The 19,809-nt window shown below is 38.3% G+C and overlaps 1 protein-coding gene across 9 annotated transcripts in view; it reads left to right on the plus strand.

Annotated features, from left to right (window-relative positions):
* NR3C1 (nuclear receptor subfamily 3 group C member 1) overlaps positions 1-19,809 on the plus strand; it is a 117,201-nt gene that overhangs the window by 73,056 nt on the left and 24,336 nt on the right. For 6 of the 9 annotated variants that reach the window (XM_040239815.1, XM_040239810.1, XM_040239812.1 and 3 more), the window contains exons 3-4: positions 9,660-9,826; positions 18,470-18,586. In XM_040239815.1, the coding sequence (XP_040095749.1) occupies positions 9,660-9,826; positions 18,470-18,586 (284 nt within the window). The remainder of the gene's footprint in view (positions 1-9,659; positions 9,827-18,469; positions 18,587-19,809) is intronic. The other 3 variants (XM_040239818.1, XM_040239817.1, XM_040239816.1) reach the window with 1 other exon arrangement.

Genomic DNA, 19,809 nt, shown 5'->3' on the forward strand with positions numbered 1-19,809 from the left:
TCTTTACATCATTGCAGAGACTACTTTCTTATCTCTAATAGTTTAAAGGAATAATTAAAGTATTTACTATATGGTAAGAACATCAGTAAACTTGTCCCTAGAAGATGAAGAAAGGGATGTTTAGCGATGTACGTGCCATATATTAAATACTTTAATTATTCCTTTAGATTGTTTCTATGTGCATCTAAGAACTAGCGTGTGAAGTGAGGGCATCATTACCAAAACCTGAGGAAAATACATAGAAGTAAGGAAGTTCTCATACTAATTCAAGAATCTAACAGTTGAAGAATCAAGTCTTGGCTTTTTGACTAAGGAAAGTGAAAGTCCTTCAGGCATGTCCAACTCTTTGTGACCCCATGGACTGAATTCTCCAGGCCAGAATACTGGAGTGGGTAGCCATTCCCATCTCCAAGGGATCTTCCCAACCCAGGGATTGAACCCAGGTGTCCTGCATTGCAGGTGGATTTTTACCAGCTGAGCCACCAGGGATTGAAGAAAGCAAGGGAGTATGTGGCTTTAGACCAAGTTCAAGTTGGTGTTAAAGGTTTTTTCCCTTCCTTCATAGACTCAGCTGTTTTGCCTTTTGTTTGCATTTACAAACATCTTAGGAGTTACTGTGCTAAAACTGTAGAGTATGAGATAAACATTAGTTTGACTAAATTTTCAAATGATCCATAGACTGTCATACAGTTCTAAGGCAGTTGTTTTTACCTGTTGACCTGCTCTGGCAAGGCTTATTTGGGCAAAAATCTCTTGCAGATCACGTGTGGAAGAAGGCACAGGACATTTGCGTCCTTTTGCTGTACATCACTGAGACATCACACCTTAGCCCTTAAAAGCAGAAGGCAGTTTATTCCTCAATTTGAAAACCTAGCTCTACCTCAGATTCTCAGGTAGTCATGAGGTGGAATAGTGGTTAAGAATGCTGATTTTGGTATCAGAGAGACAGGCATTTGAATCCTGTCTATGTTACTGTGTCACAGATAAGGAAACAGATGCAGAGAAGCTGACTTGCCTACAGTAAAACATGAAAACAGTACCCACTTTGTAGGTTTATGGAGAAGATTAAAGGGGTTAAAGAAAGGGCTTGCACAGCAGCTTCTAGTAGTAGTGAGGTGATACCTGTATTCTGGGTGCAATCTCATAAACATCTGACATGTGAGTTGCCTCAAGTTCTTCTGCAGAACATATAAAGATATAATATATAAGCTAAATATAATAACATACTGGACACAGTACAAGATGCTGATGATATAAGAGACCTAGACATGGACCCTAACTAAAAGGAATTGTTGACAGAAAAATATTAATACATCAGAATGTATCATGTGTAAAGTGCTACATGGCAGTGTAGAGGAACGGTGTGTGTAGAGGAATGGGAAGACATATAATGGGGAAAGAAAGAGGAACCAGACTGAAGAGCACGTTGGGCTTGTACTGCTTACATGGAAGAGCCTCGGAGACTTAACCACGATGCAAAGACTGAGTTCTAGCATCGTGGGAGAGAGGAAGGAAAAGCAGCCAGAGCCAGGAGGACTACTTAGTGTAAATTATTGCAGTGGTTAAGGCAAGGGGTGAGGGAAGACATGTATGAAGACGGAGGCAGAGTGGATAGAGAGGGAAACGTACATGATACAGTGTAATAGAGAATAATGAACAGGATGTGTTAAAGGGACTGGAATTGGGGACAAAGTACTGTTACTAAGTATAGTGAGAAGAATTCAACTCTGAGAAGGTAGTAAGGTATTTAGAAATACTGTTGTTGTAGTTGATGTGGAAATGAACAGTGTTTTTGTTTCTGTCAAGTATTTCACAGCTCTGTATTAAAAATTTCAGGAAATAATCAGAATTTCAGAATCCAAAAATTAAATAATGTACTTCAAACTAATGTAAATGAAATAAAATACAATCAATGCCATTCTAAATCAAAGTACAAACCTAAAATAGACCACAGTTGATGAAATCTACAAAGTAGACATAGATGACTAAAACCAAGGAGGACTCCCAAAATCTAATAAGTGAAGATACAAAATACAAGATGTAGGTACAAGCCTACAGTAGAATTCAAGCTTCCAGTGGAATTACCAATAATTACAGTAACAGCAGCATCCAGCAGGAAGACTTGACTCTGAAGTTACCTACTGAATAGCACTGTAGGAAGATAAGGTATTACCACTCTACTCCCTAAAAATAAAACCAAGTAAAACTATAAATATATTGGTTTATGAGGAAAAAATAAGTCTTGAAAGGACATTTTAAAAAATTAAAGTAAGATCCAAGCTCAAAAGCACTCCACAGCCACTGCTTTCAGCCCTAGATACACACACACATATGAAGAAAGCAGTGAGTGTAACATTGTCTCAAACCTTTTAGTGCCTTAGTTGAAGACGTCACATTTATAATTCTGCATGTACCAAATCATAGTTATTATCCTTGTGTGCTCTTAAGAAGTGAGAAAGCCTCAGAACAAAATCAGGTCTTCATTCGACAAATAACCATGTAATGAAGAAAGTTTTTCCTCGCAGTTCTTACTACTTACTCTTGGTCTTAATGTTCTGTTACTAGAACATCATTACTCCTCCTTGGAACGCACGGCCCTCAGTGCAAGCCTAAGGAAACAGAACTGAAAACATGAAACAGTATTTCTTCTGTTAGGAACTAAGTTGTGCAGCACAATCACTCAACCGCAGACTGATCCTTCTGAAGAAAAAGAAAAACACAAGAAAACATGTTACGAGTTTTAAGAAAGAAGCATAGATAAGGTGACATATTCTCTCTTCATATAAATAAATACACAGGTCGAAAGAAGCCTTTCACAGACCCAAGGGTATTCTCCCCTACTTCCTACCCCTATCTCAGGATATATGGACAACTTCTTCGGAGTTTTTTGATTCAGCACCTTTATTTTTACAGACAAGGAAACCGAGTGCAGAGATCTTAAATGACACACCATTGGTGTCTCAGATCTGAAAAAAGACATCGCCTCCATCACACATCCTTTACTGAAAATGCTCCTGAACATTACAGTACAGGTTTACAGTACAGACTTTGTTCTCTAATCGCCTCCATAAGATGAGTTAAGTACAAATGATGCAAAGGTGGAGGAAACTGTCTTAATATGCACCTGAAGTTAAAACCAATAGAAACTTCTGTCAACAAGTGCAAAAGCAGATTAATCAGTCTTTCTTTGGCTTGCTAAATAAGATAAAATGCACTCTGCTAAAACCATTTAACAGAAATACTATGAAAGCCTTCCCCCAGCGTATTTTTCTATTTGATTTGAAAACTATCCCATAGCTTATTATCAAACAACTCAGTAATCCTTTAGGTAATGCAGGTATAAATGGGCAGTCAGAAAATATCACTTGGTGTGTGCAGCTGAGTATTTACATTTTACCTAATCAACAAAGATATGAAAAGTGCAGGCAACATTAATGTGTAAAAACTACCTCTTAGTTTTAGAGCTAAAGGGAAAAATAAAATTACTCACTCTAGCTAATCCCTAGACCTGTATAGTCCCCTGGCTTCAGGTCTGTTTTGAATCTCGTTTTGGACTTGTCTTGAATCAAAGAATATTTGCAGCTGCCTTGGTAGGGCAGTTGCTCTACTTTAAAACATAGTTTAGAAGGTTTTACAGTAAGTTTGTGGTCCTTGTTGAACTTTCTTTTTCTCCACTTTATATGTTGCTTAAAGATTCATAGCAAAGATTTCTTAATCCTCAGCACTACTGCCATTGAAGCTGGATAATTCTTTGTCGTGGAAGACTGTCTGCTGTGCAGTATGGGAGGTTTAGCAGCACCCTAGCCTCTTCTCACAATGCCAGTAGCACATCCCAAGCTGTGACAACCAAAAATGTCCCCAGACTAACCAAGTGTCTCTTGGAAAGTAAAATTGCTCCCAATTGAGAAGTTTCTGGAGAATTTAACCCTCCCCTGGCTCACAGGCAACATTCTTCAAAGCACTTCTCATTCCTTGGGATCCTCCGAAAGGGAAAGAGGAGTTGAGGGAAGGAGGAAAAAAGACTTAATGCCTAAGTGCTAAGGAAAAACATACTGTTTGATTATCATCAAGTGTGGACCAATATAGTTCAAATACATAATCTACCTACAAATTCCTGAAATGGTACTAATAAGGGAACAGAGTCAGGGGTTAAGTCAACTAGCCACTGTCACACAGCTGTTACAAGTGCTATTTGTCTGTATATCCTAGTTCTATCTCTTGCAGAAGTACTACTTCGACACCAAAGCACCCAAAGTAATTCTGCTCCTCCTACCTAGATCAAAGTTTCTAAGTCCACTATCATTTCAGTAACACATTTTCATGTATGAGACGACTTCCATATATGATAAGACGTCAGGAATCATCTGCTGAATAAAAGGGTGTAATCTGCCTGCACATTTTACCTGTTCTTCAAGGTGTGTGAGGAACTTTGATAATCCATCCATGGTCCTCCTCTCGTTAACTGCTTTTTTCTGCAAGACAATAGAAAAACCTGCTTTATACTTACTTTGTGTCTATCAAATGTAAACTCAGTGACCTCAAGAACAGTAATGTCCAGTATACTCTCCATTCTGAGTGGGAGAGAGCATTCAAATATTCATTAAAAACAGCAGGTTTTGTTATCTTGGCTCCTCACTTAAAGCAGTCTGGATACAGTCAGTTCATAATGGAATCTCTTGGCATCTTCAGAATGTTTGACACAGTTGTAAACACACACTAAGCAAGGACTAAGACATTTTAGCTTTCCTATTCAGAATGAGTGTGATATACACTGTTATTATGTTGTGCTTTTTATTTCTGTCATGTATCCTTATTAAAATATGGTGATTTCATATGGTTTTGAGTTCTAACCATTTTCTTGAACCCTAGTCTTTTCAAGCAGTATCATAGGGTCATGTTTACAATTGAAGACCATTTTGCATTCATCCATTTCTCCCAGTGGTGGTCACTATAGGCCATCTTGGTGCTCATATTTGTGTGACAAAAACTGGTTTTTCTCCACTGATGTTTGTGGTATGCTTGGCAACTTTCCATGCACTCAGTTCTTACCTGATGTAGCCTAGAATAACTGCCTGAAGGGATGCCAAAAGCCTGACTTAAGTTGCAGATTCTTAGTTGCAGTTCGATCAATCCATTTGTTCATTGAGTTTTAACTTTCCTTTTTTGTCGTCTCTAGCTCACAGTTGACTGGCCTGAATGTATTTTGCATATGCTCTAATTATAACTGATAATTTGGGAATACTGTCCTAGATTTTAGGCTCAATACTACTTACATAATACTTACACCAAGCTTTCTCATAAAATCTCCAGTTTTCCTGAAAAAGAATGAACATTTATCGAGTGCCTGCTAGATGGAGGAATTGTACACTAGACTTTGAGTGTGTTCTCTCATTTTCATAACACACAGACACGGATGATATCCTTTCACTGTACTCATGAGAAAAGAGAGGCTCATAGTAGTAGATACCTATCCAAGGTCACACAAGCTCTGAAATGGTAGAACTGAGATCTGAAACATGTCAGTTTGACCACAAACAGGCTCCATCATCAACCTCTGACAGCTGAGTGACCTCATCTAAAGCTGATGACATCCTTTTCACAGGGTCGTTGAGAGGACGGATGAGACTGTATTCATGAAAGTGTTTCAAAACTATTAAATACTACACCTAAGTACTGTGAAAACATTTTTAGTATATACTAGTGTGTGCATGGGAGAAAGCAATGGTACCCCACTCCAGTATTCTTGCCTGGAAAATCCCATGGATGGAGGAGCCTGGTAGGCTGCAGTCCATGGGGTCGCTAAGATCGGACATGACTGAGCAACTTCAGTTTGACTTTTCACTTTGATGCATTGGAGAAGGAAATGGCAACCCACTCCAGTGTTCTTGCCTGGAGAATCCCAGGGACGGGGGAGCCTGGTGGGCTGCCGTCTATGGGGTCGCACAGAGTCGGACACGATTGAAGCGACTTAGCAGCAGCAACAGTGTGTGCATATATATCATGTACATATATGTATACACACTATATATATGTATATATAACTGGCTGAGGAAACAGTACAGAATTAACATTTGAGATCAATAAATATTGCACTTATTTTCCATAAACTAAATATACAAACAACTGTTTGGTCCCTAAAAATAGATGTCAGGTGACAGAGATTGGCTGAACTGGAGTAGGAGCATCTTCAGAACAAAACCCAGACAAGTTTTTGCTTCCCTAACACTTTGCTCTGCTCACTCACTCCAAGACCTTCCTACTTCTCGGAAAAACTCTGGCCCACAGCAGCTCCGCTACCTTAGTCACAAGTTTCCATTAATTCTGTGCCACACCTACAGCAGAGTCATTTCAGGTTATTCTCTTCCATATAGACTTTCAATCTGCACTCAGTCCATTCTCCCAAATCTAGCTGGGATCAATACCTTGTGATACAGAAGCATCCAGAAATTCTCCTTAACACTGCTAAGAGAAAAATATGAAACCCTGGGGCCTATTCCCAGAGCTGGGCTGGTAGGAATGCTTTCCTATTCACTAAGCCTCTAGATAAACATAGGGTTGGCTAAGTCCAGTATGCTTTATTTGAGGACAGAATTGAGGAGGACCTTTGGAGTTGGTCAGCACCGAAATCTGATTATATTCTTTGCAGCCAAAGATGGAGAAGCTCTATACAGACAGCAAAAAGAAGACCGGGAGCTGACTGTGGCTCAGATCATGAACTTCTTATTGCCAAATTCAGACTTAAATTGAAGAAAGTAGGGAAAACCCACTAGACCATTCAGGTATGACCTACATCAAATCCCTTATGATTATACAGTGGAAGTGAGAAATAGATTTAAGGGACTAGATCTGATAGATAGAGTGCCTGATGAACTATGGACGGAGGTTTGCAACACTGTACAGGAGACAGGGATCAAGACCATCCCCATGGAAAAGAAATGCAAAAAAGAAAAATGGCTATCTGGGGAGGCCTTACAAATAGCTGTGAAAAGAAGAGAAGCAAAAAGCAAAGGAGAAAAGGCAAGATATAAGCATCTGAATGCAGAGTTCCAAAGAATAGCAAGGAGAGATAAGAAAGCCTTCCTCAGCGATCAGTGCAGAGAAATAGAGGAAAACAACATAATGGGAAAGACTAGAGATCTCTTTAAGAAAATTAGAGATACCAAGGGAACATTTCATGTAAAGATGGGCTCAGTAAAGGACCAAAATGGTATGGACCTAACAGAAGCAGAAGATATTAAGAAGATGTGGCAAGAATACACAGAACTGTACAAAAAAGATCTTCACGACCTAGATAATCACGATGGTGTGATCACTCACCTAGAGCCAGACATCCTGGAATGTGAAGTCGAGTGGGCCTTAGGAAGCATCACTACGAACAAAGCTAGTGGAGGTGATGGAATTCCAGTTGAGCTATTTCAAATCTTGAAAGATGATGCTGTGAAAGTGCTGCACTCAATATGCTAGCAAATTTGGAAAACTCAGCAGTGGCCGCAGGACTGGAAAAGGTCCGTTTTCATTCCAATCCCAAAGAAAGGCAATGCCAAAGAATGCTCAAACTACCACACAATTGCACTCATCTCACACACTAGTAAAGTAATGCTCAAAATTCTCCAAGCCAGGCTTCAGCAATACGTGAACCATGAACTCCCTGATGTTCAAGCTGGTTTTAGAAAAGCAGAGGAACCAGAGATCAAATTGCCAACATCTGCTGGATCATGGAAAAAGCAAGAGAGTTCCAGAAAAAGCATTTATTTCTGCTTTATTGACTATTCCAAAACCTTTGACTGTGTGGATCACAATAAACTGTGGAAAATTCTGAAAGAGATGGGAATACTAGACCACCTGACCTGCCTCTTCAGAAAGCTCTATGCAGGTCAGGAAGCAACAGTTAGAACTGGACATGGAACAACAGACTGGTTCCAAATAGGAAAAGGAGTATGTCAAGGCTGTATATTGTCACCCTGCTTATTTAACTTCTATGCAGAGTACTCATGAGAAACAGTGGGCTGGAAGAAGCCCAAGCTGGCATCTAGATTTCCGGGAGAAATATCAATAACCTCAGATATGCAGATGATACCACCCTTATGGCAGAAAGTGAAGAGGAACTAAAAAGCCTCTTGATGAAAATGAAAGAGGAGAGTGAAAAAGTTGGCTTCAAGCTCAACATTCAGAAAACTAATACCTTGGCATCTAGTCCCATCACTTCATGGGAAATAGATGGGGAAACAGTGAAAACAGTGGCAGGCTATTTTTTGGGGCTCCAAAATCACTGCAGATGGTGACTGCAGCCATGAAATTTAAAAGACGCTTACTCCTTAGAAGGAAAATCATGACCAACCTAGACAACATATTAAAAAGCAGAAACATTACTTTGCCAACAAAGCTCTGTCTGGTCAAGGCTATGATTTTTCCAGTGGTCATGTATGGATGTGAGAGTTGGACTGTGAGGAAAGCTGAGCACCAAAGAATTGATGCTTTTGAACTGTGGTGTTGGAGAAGACTCTTGAGAGTCCCTTGGACTGCAAGGAGATCCAACCAGTCCATTCAAAAGGAGATCAGTCCTGGATGTTCTTTGGAAGGACTGATGCTAAAGCTGAAACTCCAATACTTTGGCCACCTCATGCGAAGAATTGACTCATTGGAAAAGACTCTGAGGCCGGGAGGAATTGAGGGCAGGAGGAGAAGGGGACAACAGAGGATGAGATGGCTGGATGGCATCATCGACTCAATGGAAATGAGTTTGAGTGAACTCCAGGAGTTGGTGATGGACAAGGAGGCCTGGCGTGCTGCGATTCATGGTGTCACAAAGAGTCGGACATGACTGAGCGACTGAACTTGGAGTTTATCAGCCTAGTTGCTTAAAGTAACAAATTATTATTTTTTGATTAACTTTTTTAACTTTTATTCCTAAAAGAGAACAAAAAGATGTTACTTAATAAATATAATTTCTAACCATGTTGACAACCCAATTTCTTAAGTTAGTTTGTTCTGTGAATTAGTTTAAGCATATTTATAATTAAGATTTAATCATGTTATTAGTTGTATTAATAAGAGACAACTAACACCCAATCAAAGTTTATTCCTATATATTATCTCTTTTAGAGAATAGGCAGATTAAGAATACTGCAGAGAGAAATTTCTTATATAGGTGGAATCTTTGGGGGGAAGATGGGTAATACTATATCTCTTGATCATGGTGGTAATTACACAATTTTCCTTTAAAGATGATTGTAAACAGATGCTAAGCAACTAAAAATTATATCTAAGCAAAGCACAATCTCACCATTCTTCTTAAAGGATTTTTTTTGTTTTGTTTTTTGTTTTTTGTTTTGCCATGCTGCATGATTTGTGGGATTTCAGTTTTGACCAGGGATTGAACCTGGGATTGTGGAAATGAAAATGCTGAATCCTAACCACTAGACCTCCAGGGAGCTTTTAAGGGATACTTAAAAATAAATGACCTCACTCTGAGTGTAGAAAAATAAAACATTATTTGACTACGTCTAGGTAGGAATTTTTTAATGCTTGCCAGTATTTGAAATACATACATTCAGTGTGAACATGTTTACTGTAGAGTGAAAAGGTAAGAGAACTGTATTTTGATACTTCCCTGACAGTCATGATAATTAAATCCTAACACTACTTTCTTCCTTCTCTAGCCCTGGAATGAGACCAGACGTAAGCTCTCCTCCATCCAGTTCCTCAGCAGCTACGGGACCACCTCCCAAACTCTGCCTAGTCTGCTCTGATGAAGCTTCGGGATGTCATTATGGGGTCTTGACTTGTGGAAGCTGTAAAGTATTCTTCAAAAGAGCAGTGGAAGGTAGTGTGTGTTTTGAAGAGTTTTATTTTTCTTCTATTTGGTTCCTTTTTCTCAGACTGGATTCTGTATGCAAAGCCTGTTAACGCTAGAAGTCATTAAAATCAGGGAGAGGAGGGTGGCTCCTAACTCTTCCAGTGGGAAAAAGACACTTTTAAAAGCAAACTAGGATAAAATAGACAAGTAAAAATTGAAGGGAGGGAGTATGATCAGAGAACGGAAAATAACCGTAAGAAAGCGCTATGCATGTGAAATGATGGTTTTAGGTTTTGGCAGTAACTAGTGCTCATTGTATTAGTATTACTGACTTTAATTCCCATCAGTTAGCTAGTTTTAGAGCCACCAACTATTCTAGTGTGGCAAAAATGAGTGATAATGAGGGGAAAAGTATTTTGTTTTCTAATAAGCCAGGGCTGTGCTATGTGATATAAATGTGATGTAAGGACCTCCCACTGTCCTCTAGGAGGTCACAGTCTACTTGGAACTGAAAGATGAGATAGTTACAAGGTACAGAGATTATAATACAGAGGAGCAAGTGACACACTGCCTGGGGAGGTCAGGAATGGTGTTTAAAAGAAAGTGATTTCACTTGACAAATATTATATTCATGTAATATTTACCCTTGTTACAGACTCAGTCTGCCCATCACCTCCTTACAGGTTAAATTCATTCCATAATCAAATTACTGGAAGTCACACTAAAATTTTCTAATATTACCAGTAAATCCTCTTGGGAAAAACTGTTGTGTAATTTAGTTATTTGTAAAGCAGTTAGAAGGCAGTGTGGCCTGGACGGATTACCTAAAGCTCTGATTAGATAATTATATTTTTTAAAAATTAATATATTTATTCACAGTACATGAAGTATTACTGTTTGGCTTCAGTTGTGTTTGCATATGCTTAAGCGTTAGATGAGTCATTTTCTTTTGTTTGGATTGCTTTTAATACATTAGCAACTATAAAATTACTTATGTTATTCCATAGAGAGCACAGGAATTCAGGCTTTAACCAGTTTGGTTATCACCCAACAACTGAGTAGAGTCATTAAGTAAAGTACATCCCTAAATAATGCAATGCTACTGACAAAGTAGATGTTATTTGCCCCAGATGGAAGCTTCTTCTTGTCCTCACTTTACTTTATTTAGCACTTTCTTCACTGATTAGTTCTGTCCATGGTGTAAATGTGATAACAGTGTTACAGTATTCCTGTATATAATAAGTAATATTGACATTTAATTCTGAAAGTGAAATTCAGAGTGAGACAATAGAGCCTTAAAAGAAATACAGGAATTAAAAAAAAATTTTTTTTCTCCCTCATTTTAACTAAAATTATTTCTTTAAAACGTGGCTATAAATTCCAGTTCCAGTGCCTACAGGGATTGAGTATGTTTTGTTCTGGCCAAATACAATACCAAATGAGTGAAGAAGGGCAGTCACTGATACTAGAGGGTACAAGCATGTCTTACCTGAAAGCGTCCAAAGGCAATTTAAAAAGAATAGAAAAGCTAAATATATTACAAATAAGACATCACTGCAGACCATATGCCCCCTAGGCTTTAGGATTAAATTCTCTGCTTTAGAATTAAATTCTTACACATGTTTTTTGCTATGAATATGTGAATATTAGCTATGTTCTTGCAAAATACATATATGTATTTCAATTAAATATGAGATAGCTAGATTACATGATAAATAAGAAAAGGTTAAAATGTAAACTGTGTTAAGTAAATTCTTTACTTGGATTTAAATTTTCTCCATGGTCCCTCCAGCTCTAAAATTCTGTAATCATTTGCTAACCTAATTTGTAGCAGATCTTCCCAACCAAGGGGTTGAACATGGGTCTCCTGAATTGCAGGTAGATATTTTTCCCATCTGAGCCACCAGGGAAGCCCCAGGTAAATCCTTTATTTGGATTTAAATTTTCTCCAGAGTCCCTTCCAGCTCTAAAATTCTGTAATCACTTGCTAACCTAACTCACAGCAGATCTACTTTTCCCTTTCTAGACATGATGGGAATCTCTTTTAAGCCCATATACAGATTTTAGAGCACTTTCTTGAACAGTTACAAAGATGAAGCTTGTGTGATTTTCATTACACTACATTCATTCCATTTTTAATACTTGCCAGAAATTATAGGTTATCCATCAAACAGATATAGTATCATAAAGACCCAAAAGTTAAATATTTTTAGGAAATTTGTACAAGTTTTACTTATCCATACAAGCCATATCAAGGACTGAGATTTTGAATTTTATTCATTATTCTGGGAGTTACTTTCTGGGTACAGAAAAGAATTTGGGTAGCTTCATTTCTTTAGATGTATACTAGTTCAGTGGTCTTTTTTCACTGAGTCCCTTCTTCTTATGCTCCCTTTGCACAAACTGCATATAATCTTTGTGGTGGGTCATAATGGAGACAGACACATGCTACTTTTATAATAATTTACCAAGTACTCTGTTTTACGTATGTCATACTACCCTGGGTCAGGAAGATCCCCTGGAGAAGGGAATGGCAACCCACTCCAGTATTCTTGTCTGGGAAATCTCATAGAGGAGCCTGGCAGGCGACAGTCCATGGGGTAGCAAAGAAACACAACTGAGTGACTAGCATACCCAAGTACTATGTTTTATATATGTCATACTACTTAATTAGCAGCTCTGTGAGGTCTTAAATGCTCTTATGATTCATATTTGATACACTAGGGAACTAATGCTCACAGCTTAAGCAGCAGACTTAGGATTCAAGCATAGCTGTCTGCAAACAGGCTCTTAACCTCAGTGCTACACTGACTTCCTGAAAGGATAAAAATCTCATCTCCTGACAGTTTATAATCTAGTTAGGTACTGAGATGAAAGGAATAACAAGGGAATTATTTAACAAGGGAATTATTTATAGTGTTTATTGAGTGCTTACAGTGTGTTCAGTTCAGTCGCTCAGTCGTGTCTGACTCTTTGTGACACCATGAACCACAGCACCCCAGGCCTCCCTGTCCATCACCAACTCCCGGAGTTCACCCAAACCCATGTCCGTCGAGTCAGTGATGCCATCCAACCATCTCATCCTCTGTCGTCCTTCTCCTCCTGCCCCCAATCCCTCTGAGCATCAGGGTCTTTTCAAATGAGTCAACTCTGCATCAGGTGGCCAAAGAACTGGAGTTTCAGCCTCAGCATCAGTCCTTCCAATGAACACCCAGGACTGATCTCCTTTAGAATGCACTGGCTGGATCTCCTTGCAGTCCAAGGGACTCTCAAGAGTCTTCTCCAACACCACAGTTCAAAAGCATCAGTTCTTTGGCGCTCAGCTTTCTTTATAGTCCAACTCTCACATCCATACATGACCACTGGAAAAACCATAGCCTTGATTAGACGGACCTTTGTTGGTAAAGTAATGTCTCTGCTTTTGAATATGCTGTCTACGTTGGTCATAGCTTTCCTTCTAAGGAGTAAGCGTCTTTTAATTTTATGGCTACAATCACCATCTGCAGTAATTTTGGAGCCCGGAAAAATAAAGTCTGTCACTGTTGACATGGTTTCCCCATCTATTTCCCATGAACTGATGGGACTAGATGCCATGATCTCAGTTTTCTGAATGTTGAGTTTTAAGCCAACTTGTTCACTCTCCTCTTTCACTTTCATCAAGAGGCTCTTTAGTTCTTCTTCACTTTTTGCCATAAGGGTGATGTCATCTGCATATCTGAGGTTATTGAGATTTCTCCCAGCAATCTTGATTCCAGCTTGTGCTTCCTCCAGCCCAGCTTTTCTCTAGACGTACTCTGCATATAAATGTGTTATAATGTGTGAGGCACTATTTTAAGAACATTCTGCACAACTGCCTTTAACCCTTGCAGAAGCACAGCGAGGTAAATGCTAATTTTCCAGCTTTACAGATGGAGAAACTGGGAGCTCAGAAAGGTTAATAAACATTACTGAGATCACACAGCTAGGCAGCAGAGCTGCAATTCAGACCAAGGGCTTCCTAGCAACCTTGCCAAGTGCACTTTGCACTGTACAACACTGTTTTTGAGAGCAGTAAAGAAGCTGAAGCTTTCAGCTTCTTTATACATGTTTCAATGCTGTTCTCTCAAATCATCCCACCCTCACCTTCTCCCACAGAGTACGAAAGTCTCTTCTTTATATCTGTGTCTCTTTTGCTGTCTCACGTATATGGTTGTCATTACCATCTTTCTCAATCCTGTATATATGCGTTAATATGCTATATTGGTGTTTTTCTTTCTTGACTTACTTCACTCTGTGTAATAGGCTCCAGTTTCATCCACCTCATTAGAACTGACTCAAATGCTTTCTTTTTAATAGCTGAGTAATATTCCATTGTGTATATGTACCAAAACTTTCCTATCCATTCATCTGCTGGTGGATATATAGGTTGCTTCCATGTCCTGGCTATTGTAAACAGTGCTGCAGTCGACACTGGAGTACATGTGTCTCTTTCAATTCTGGTTTCCTCAGTGTGTATGCCCAGCAGTGGGATTGCTGGGTCATATGGCAGTTCTATTTCCAGTTTTTTAAGGAATCTCCACACTGTTCTCCATCATAGCTGTACTAGTTTGCATTCCCACTAACAGTGTAAGAGGGTTCCCTTTTCTCCACACCCTCTCCAGCATTTATTGTTTGTAGACTTTTTGATAGCAGCCATTTTGACCAACGTGAGATGGTAGGTACCTCACTGTGGTTTTGATTTGCATTTCTCTGATAATGACTGATGTTGAGCATCTTTCATGTTAGTTAGCCATCTGTATGCTTTGGAGAACTATCCATTTAGTTCTTTGGCCCATTTTTTGATTGGGTCATTTATTTTTCTGGTATTGAGCTGCATGAGCTGCTTGTATATTTTTGAGATTAATTCTTTGTCAGTTGCTTCGTTATGCCATTATTTTCTCCCATTCTGAAGGCTGTCTTTTCACCTTGCTTATAGCTTCTTTCATTGTACAAAAGCTTTTAGCTTAATTAGGTCCCATTTGTTTATTTTTGCTTTTATTTCCATTACTCTGTGAGGTGGATCATAGAGGATCTTGCTGTGATTTATGTCAGAGTGTTTTGCCTATGTTTTCCTTTAAGAGTTTTTATAGTTCCTGGTCTTATATTTAAATCTTTAATCCATTTTGAGTTTTTTTGTGTATGGTGTTAAAAAGTGTTCTAGTTTCATCCTGCTAGTGGTAGTTGACCAGCTTTCCCAGCACCACTTGTTAAAGAGATTGTCTTTTCTCCATTGTATATTTTTGCCTCATTTGTCAAAGATAAGATTTCCGTAGGTGTGTGGATTTATTTCTGGGCTATTTTGTTCCATTGATTTATATTTCTGTCTTTGTGCCAGTACCATACTCTCTTGATGACTGTAACTTTGTAGTATAATCTGAAGTCAGGCAGGTTGATTCCTCCAGTTCCATTCTTTTTTCTCAAGTTTGCTTTGGCTATTGGCTATTTGAGATTTTTTATATATTTCCATACAAATTGTGAAATTATTTGTTCTAGTTCTGTGAAAAATACCGTTGGTAGTTTGATAGGGATTGCATCCAATCTGTAGATTGCTTTGGGTAGTATATTCATTTTCACTATATTGATTCTTCCAATCCATGAACATGGTATATTTCTCCATCTATCTGTGTCATCTCTGATTTCTTTCATCAGTTTTTTATAGTTTTCTATATATAGGTCCTTTGTTTCTTTAGGTAGATTTAGTCTTAATATTTTATTCTTGGTGAATGGGATTGTTTCCTTAATTTCTCGTTCTGTTTTCTCATTGTTAGTGTATGGAATGCAAGGGATTTCTGTGTATTAATTTTATATCCTGTAACTTTACTATATTCATTGATTAGCTCTAATAATTTTCTGGTGGTGCCTTTAGGGTTTTCTATGTGGAGAATCATGTCATCTACAAACAGTGAGAGCTTTACTTCTTTTCCAATCTGGATTCCTTTTCTTTCTTTTTCTGCTCTGACCAAAACTTCTAAAACTATGTTGAATAGTAGTGGTGACAGAGGGAATCCTTGTCTTATTCCTGGTTTGAGGGGAAATTCTTTCAATTTTTCACCATTGAGGATAATGTTTGCTGTGGGTTATCATATATGGCTTTTATTATGTTGAGGTTCCTTCTGTGCCTGCTTTCTGGAGAGTTTTTATCATAAATGGGTGCAAAAAACTGATTTTTACTATAAAAATAAGGACAATACAAACAAAACGGTATTGAGAAATCCCAGCTGGCCTGAAGGCTTTTCTCCTGACATCTGCCCTCTCTCTAGTTAGAAAACAAATTTACCAAGTGGTAGAAGACACAGAAACTCCAAACTGAAATGTCTTATTGTCTTATCAAATGTATTGACAGGGAGTACATATCCATGCCTTGTAAATAGTGACCAGTAGTTGAAACTCCTCTTTTTATAGATAAGATACCCATAGACTTGTCCAACTTCATGCTAATAACCAGATAGAGCATTTGAACTTAGGAAGGTACAATGCCCCCTGATTCTGTAGCTCAGATTCTTAATTGTGGTGAAGATATACCTGGGATAAAGAAAACATTATTAGGGCTTCCTTGGTGGCTCAGTGGTCAAGAATCCACCTGTTAATGCAGGAGACACAGACTCAATCACTGATCTGGAAAGATCCCATATGCTACAGAGCAACTTAGCCCGTGCACCACGACTGTTGAAGGCCAAGTACTGCAGCTAGAGAGCAGCCCCTGCTGCCACAACTAGAGAAAAGCCCACACAGCAAGGGACGCCCAGCACAGCCAGAAATAAATAAATATTAGCTTAACATGCACATTCTGAGCTTTTGGTTAGATATAAAGCATTGAAACTTTATCTGTGTTTACCAATAATTTTTTTAATTGTCCCTTCTAGTTTATTGAAGAACAGTGGTTCAGGGATAGTCTTATGGGTTAAAACGCTTTCATTATTATAACTGCTTCAACTATGCTTTTATCTGTTGTTCCTTCTTTAATTCTGTATAATAAAATCATTGGGTTAGAGCTTCTATTTCATGTCCAAGACAAGAAGCTAGGAAACTTACACAATACAGAAAGGAATAGAAACGACTGGTACAGACACTTGGCACTGGAGAACAACTCTGGAACAAAGCTGAATTGTAGACCAGTAGTCAAATTCTGTGGCCTGTTCCTCACAAAGAACTGAAACTGATGTAGTTAACCATCTACCCCAAACTAATGCTTAACAAGCCCTGTGATTTAACATGTTAGGAAGAAGTGAATATAGTTTGTTTTATCCAAATCAAGTAGATTATTCTATACATAAAGGATCTTTTCCTAATATCAGAAATAAGGTATATTCAGCCTACGAATTGATGATTATTATTTTTTCTCTTTTCTTTGAATATGATTTATTTTTGAGAAGACAAATGTCCTGCAATCTTCTGAATACCACCCCCTCTAGTATAAGGACATGGACTCTTAACTATCCAGTGTATCTATTTAGATATGCTGGTCTTGTGTAGGAGGATCTTTTCAGGTTTTGCCAGGCTAGCAAACCCTCAGATAGCTTTCTTCAACAAAAGAGGGTACACTGTGGGTAGAGGGAGGGTAGGAAGACTTTTTATCTTTCCCTTTTAAATTTCCCTTGAAAAATTTTGACAGGTAAAAACTGCATTTCTACCTCTTAACACATTTAATACTGGGTCCCAGAAGATGTTAGACAGTAAGAATCATTAATATCTGCTGTCTAAAAACATGTGAAATAATTTTAAAATCTCCCTAAGTTACATATACAGTAGTTTAGTTTGCCAAGTCTGTGATTCACCTAGTTGCTGGCCACCTTAACACAATTTAAGATTAAGCCTTTACTAATGACTTTATTTGGAGAAGGCAGTGGCACCCCACTCCAGTACTCTTGCCTGGAAAATCCCATGGATGGAGGAACCTGGTGGGCTGCAGTCCATGGGGTTGTGTAGAGTCAGACACAACTGAGCGACTTCACTTTCACTTTCATGCATTGGAGAAGGAAATGGCAACCCACTCCAGTGTTCTTGCCTGGAGAATCCTAGGGATGGGGGAGCCTGGTGGGTCACCGTCTATGGGGTCGCACAGAGTCAGACACAACTGAAGTGACTTAGCAGCAATGACTTCATTTAAAATTTGGAAGGGAAGCATACTTTATTTGTAGGTGGTGGTACAATGCTGAATTAATTTTCCCTTTGGTACTCTCACCATATTTTTAAACCCGTTTCCTCTTTCTTTAATCCTGCTAAGCATTAGATTAGAAGTCATAATAAAATAGTGATTACAGAGGTCTTCTATAACAGTTTAAGAAACTGTTTAAAGTGCAATTTAAAGAACAGTTTATCGAGGAAGAGGTAGTGAATGGAAAGGGGCAAAAAGAGGGTTTGTGGGGTACTTTCTGCTTCTTAAAAAGTTTATTAGGTGATAAATTTATGATCTGTGTGTACTTTTCTGTATGTATACTGCAGTAACTTTTTAAAATGAACTATGCTTGTTAAACAATATGAAAGACTTTACTTTTTAAGTTGACCTCTCACTGTGTATTGGATGTACAGTATGCCTGCCTTAATCAGTGCCTTTGGTCCTTGGCTATGTTCCACCGAAAACAAAAAAGAGCCTACCCATAAAAATATTCATTTAAGGCCTGGGAAATTTTAACAGTGCCTTTATTTTCCATGTAGGACAGCACAATTATCTTTGTGCTGGAAGAAATGATTGTATCATTGATAAAATTCGAAGAAAAAACTGCCCAGCATGCCGCTATAGAAAATGTCTTCAAGCTGGAATGAACCTGGAAGGTAATGTAAATATTGAAAATGAATTGTCTTTGTACCATATAAAAATTTACCACTTTACTTTTGAAAAAATACATAAGCAGATGCAATAATTAAAAGTAGGATTTTTCAAATGAGTATTTCATCTTCTTCTTAAGGTTATCAACTCTTTGATAGACTGACGTCATTATAGCCAAACTATACACAAAGAAAGAAAATTATGTAATAATGAAACTTGTAAGACTTGAAGAAACATTATTTTGGTCTCTATTTCTTTTTATTGCTAGGGTTATTATAGAAACAAATCAGAATTATCCTGTTATTTACCTTTTACTTTGCATATACATGTATATATCAATCTTTTATTTCAAATCTAGAGTGGGGGAAAAAGTGAAGAAAGCCTTCAATGGGTTTTTTCAAGCAAAGAAGAAATCAGAAACTAGTTATGAATGAGTTTATATTCCTGTGTATAAAACAGGTATAATTAACATTGATCTCATTATTTGAAATCTTTTCCCTGGGGAAAAAAGTTTGGAATTTTGCTTTAATTTAAGGTGGTAGTGGTGCACTTCAATTCAGCAAGTTTTCACCAAAGCAGGCATTAGACATAAAATGAACAAAACAGTGTCTGTATTCAAAATCAATAAAATAGTGCCTGTACTCAAGCACTTTACTGTCTAATTACGTTGCAGAGTCAACACAAAATGGTACAACACACTATAAGATAAACAGGAGCAAGAGGATGGCCACCTGATTCTGTCCTAAAAGGCAAAAAAAAAAAAAAAAAAACCAGCAACACTGAATTTTAAATCTAGAGAAGTTGAGGTAGGAGTTAGATGGGAAATCGGGGCAGTGACAGGATCAGACTTGAATTTTGGAAAGGTTAATGTATGAACAAAGCTAGTGGAGGTGATAGAATTCCAACTGAGCTCTTTCAAATCCTAAAAGATGATGCTGTGAAAGTGCTGCACTCAATATGCCAGCAAATTTGGAAAACACAGCAGTGGCCACAGGACTGGAAAAGGTCAGTTTTCATTCCAATCCCAAAGAAAGGCAATGCCCAAAGAAAGGCAGTGCCAAAGAATGCTCAAACTACCGCACAGTGGCACTCAGCTCACACACTAGAAAAGTAATGCTCAAAATCCTCCAAGCCAGGCTTCAGCAATACGTGAACCGTGAACTTCCAGATGTTCAAGCTGGATTTAGAAAAGGCAGAGGAACCAGAGATCAAATTGCCAACAGACGCT

This window comes from Oryx dammah, unplaced genomic scaffold (genome assembly GCF_014754425.2).
Source record: "Oryx dammah isolate SB20612 unplaced genomic scaffold, SCBI_Odam_1.1 HiC_scaffold_5, whole genome shotgun sequence".
Lineage (NCBI taxonomy): Eukaryota > Metazoa > Chordata > Mammalia > Artiodactyla > Bovidae > Oryx > Oryx dammah.